The following is a 3,516-nucleotide window of genomic DNA, read 5'->3' on the forward strand; positions in this document are numbered from 1 at the left end:
GAGAGAGAGAGAGAGAGCGCCTTTATAGTGAAATATTATGATAAAAGCCCCGGAATACGTACATCACTCTTCTATTTTGCCGTCGAGGAAAGGCGTGGGAACCCCCCCCCCATTTTATTCTTCCACTTTATGCATTTTCAGTCGTAGGTTGCCATTGTTTTCTAAATCCTGAAAACACAAGTAGCTTAATGTGCAGCAGTAGGAAGTGGCTGGCACAGCTTCTAAAAGCAGGGGATGGGTTTTTGTAAAAGAAAGGATGTGGCCCCAGGATGTAATGTCTGCTAGATCCCTGGGAACTTTTTTAAAAACAATAAGGATTCCTAAGCAGTAATGCCCATGAAGACACAGTCCTTATTCCAAACGCGCCCTAACTAAAAGACACAACCAAAAAAAGTGTTTTTTAATCCTTAAAACAATGGACATGGTCCTTATTTGTTCAGCTGGAAATTCTCACACTGGAGAATGTCTCTCCCTCAAACAGTGTTTCAGAAACAGTGGCCAATAGGCAATAGTTGGTGCAAGCAAAACTCTCTGTACAGGAGTAAGTTTCATATTCAGTGAATATCTCAAGCTCTTCAATTTTTTTTTTCAAACTATGCTGTGAGAGAAAAAAAAAATGAACTCAAATCAACTTTCTGAGTTGAGCTGAAGAGCATAAAAACGTGTACGATAATGTCATCATCTGCAAAACATGCTTATAAAAACCTGAAACACAAGTGGTCTGTGCCTATTGAATTTGTTCTTCGAGGTGATTTGAACTGTCTGGGTGCAGAGAAAGCGAGCAAAACCAAGATTAACATTCATTCCAATATTAGAAAAATATGAACGCAACCCCACAAACAGCTTCTCCAGTCAGGTAAAAAAAAAAACACCCATGGGCTTCCCCTGGGAGTCCCTGAAAGAATTAGGCTCGTTCACTTTACATATTTAAAACATATTTTGTCGGCTGTATTTCATTAAACGTTAAAGGGTGTGTGTGCTTTGGTATTCCGAGAGTAAATATGTAAAAGGCTTTGTGCTTTGTGCCTGCGGGCTGCTGTACTGGGACAGCCTGTGTTGAGCAGCCACACTGGGGGCCGCTGCAGCTGAAGTCGCGCACAAACAGGCAGTGTAGTCGACCACCGATACTCCCCGATAGACAGCGGGGGCCAGCCTACAGCTACCTGTCCGGAGGCTTGCTGACAGGCTCACAAGTCCCACATTTGTTTGCTCGGACAGTTTTTTTTTTTTTTTTTGAACCACTGGACCCTATGGCTGGCAGCGAGGATATCTTTCTCAGGGCTAAACACCGGACATTCAGCGGACTGACTGAAGGTAGCCGACTACAGTTAGCTCCTTTATCCCCGCAGCCGGTTAGCCAACGACAGGCTAACGCATGAGCTAACGCCGCCTGTAGCTCGGCTGTTAATGTGACCTACAGAAGTTGTTCACAGGTTAATGACCTGCCGGAGCAAACACAGCCGCTTGACAGCGTTTGTGTATCTTAGTTTGAATAACCGGGTCACTACAGTGTTAAACCATAGCAAGGGTAGATACCTAGCTTGCTAGCTTGTGTTTACAAAATAAAGCTTATTAGTGGTGTTGTGCTCTGTTTGAGTAGCATTCATGAGCAAGCGTACGTTCAGACGTGCTGTGCTCTGTTATTAAAGGGCATATGTAATGGTTGTTGCTAATTCACTGTGAGCGGGCTAATAACTCCAACTTTCTCTTGTTTGGTCCTCCGTACAGATACATTCTGCTTTATAGAGGAGGAGCTGTAGCTCAACTTCACTGTGTCAGACTTTATGTAGGTTAAGTAGATTAGTTAGTTTAACATGTTTCATAATGTAGTGTGTGGTTCAGTAATGACACACTAGCATGCTCAGTTATGTGTTCATCAATTTCTACTTTTCATGTTTGTGTAGCTCTTCAGCTCCTGCTGTAGGAAATACTGTAAGTAAACTCGAAGGAAGACATTTAAATGTTCAGTATTTATTATTCGCTATAAAAGCGAGTCCCCTTGTGCTTTCATCTCAAATGATGATTCATTTTGTTTTCAGCACTCCATCTGCCACCTGAGAAATATGTGCGATTCCTCTTTTAAGTTATGCTTGACCAGAGAGGCCACACTAGGCTGCTGCCTCTTATCTCCTGTCCTGGGAGCTCTGCCGGCTTCTGCAAGTCCTTGTGTGTGTGTGTTTTTTTTTATTGTTATTTCTTTCTTCATTTGTTGGTGAAATAGTTCACACATCTGACTCCAGAGAGAGACACTGTGCTATAAAGTATGCTCAGTGTAGCACAAAGCTTGCAGGATTTGTGTGAGTGCACCTTGCGGCTTCAGGAAATCTTTACAGATTGCGTTTTCTTGTTTGGGGCGCGCACAAAGAAGATGGCTAATAACTGGGACCAACATGCATGGGGGGGGGGGTGTACGTACACATTTGCATCTTATATTTATAGGCAGTGCACACTTCCGTGATTCGAAAGTATCCCTGTGTAAAGAAGATCTCGTTTTACCTCCTCACTGAGCTGTGTATTGTTAGGTAAAGATTTCCATATGCACACTCTCCTAAGCTGAGACACAGTTTAGAGACGAATTTGCTGAGCTGCAAGAGTTCAAAATGCGCTGGTGAAAGTTGAAAAGAGTGTTCACTGCTTATGGACTGTCACCACCCCACAGCAGGAAATTCAAAATCCATCCGCAGTCCCCACTGTGTAGTCACAAGTTAAGATCAAGGCCATCCTAGTCTGAACTGAAGGCAATGTAAATTAATTTGATTGAACAGACGTGATGATAATCATAAAAGTAAAATGTGTTTCCCCTTGTGGTTTCATAAATGTCAATTACAACGAGGAGATCATTGTTAAGCTTTTACTCGTCTGGTTCCCAGCAGCAACACTCTCTTTGTCGCTCTTTCTTTTCCTATCTTTGCTCTACTTTTCTCTGGAGGACAGAATTATCATTAACTCATTTGGGAGGGAGATACACGGAGAGCACGTTAAACACAGAAGATGCTGAACAGCTAGTGGCCCCTGCTGAGTGTGAGTGAGGGGATTTGTACAGAATGCAGATGCAGACTCTCCACAGTGACAGCAGTGCATAACTACAGTGCTGCTTCCACATCCTCCGGAAACTAAATGAGTGGAGCAGAAAGCTGTTGTTTACACCTGCTCTTAGCATCTGTCCATTTGCGGGCAACAAGGGGACCCCATTTCCATACCACTCAGCTGGGTTTTTCTCTTCGGTCGTTCACGTCAAACCTTGTCATTACCATCAGCCGAGCCGCGTTGAGTGTCTGCTTCCGTTCTTTACATGGAAAGCCGGAAACGGTTCGCGGCGTTTAATGAATATTGGAGAGAGATTAGTTTGTAGGGCCCTCCTGTTTCATAATATCAGGATTATGTAAAACCCTTGTTCATTGTGGTACATTCGTGCTCTAACGTGTAGCTTGTTTGTTAATTATTTATCATTTGTTACTCATGGACTGAGCATGTACAGCGTTAACAAAAGGTTGTACGTTCCCCCCCCCCCCCCCC

General features: G+C 43.5%; 1 protein-coding gene across 1 annotated transcript in view; it reads left to right on the plus strand.

Annotated features, from left to right (window-relative positions):
- The first annotated feature begins 1,094 nt into the window (after positions 1-1,094).
- Positions 1,095-3,516, plus strand: part of cpped1 (calcineurin-like phosphoesterase domain containing 1) — a 32,364-nt gene continuing 29,942 nt past the window's right edge. Inside the window, exon 1 of the mRNA XM_035659641.1 lies at positions 1,095-1,314. Coding sequence (XP_035515534.1) covers positions 1,251-1,314 — 64 coding nt within the window. The 5' untranslated portion in view covers positions 1,095-1,250. The remainder of the gene's footprint in view (positions 1,315-3,516) is intronic.

This window comes from Morone saxatilis, unplaced genomic scaffold, assembly GCF_004916995.1.
Source record: "Morone saxatilis isolate NCDOM2014 unplaced genomic scaffold, NCSU_SB_2.0 Contig1, whole genome shotgun sequence".
NCBI lineage: Eukaryota > Metazoa > Chordata > Actinopteri > Moronidae > Morone > Morone saxatilis.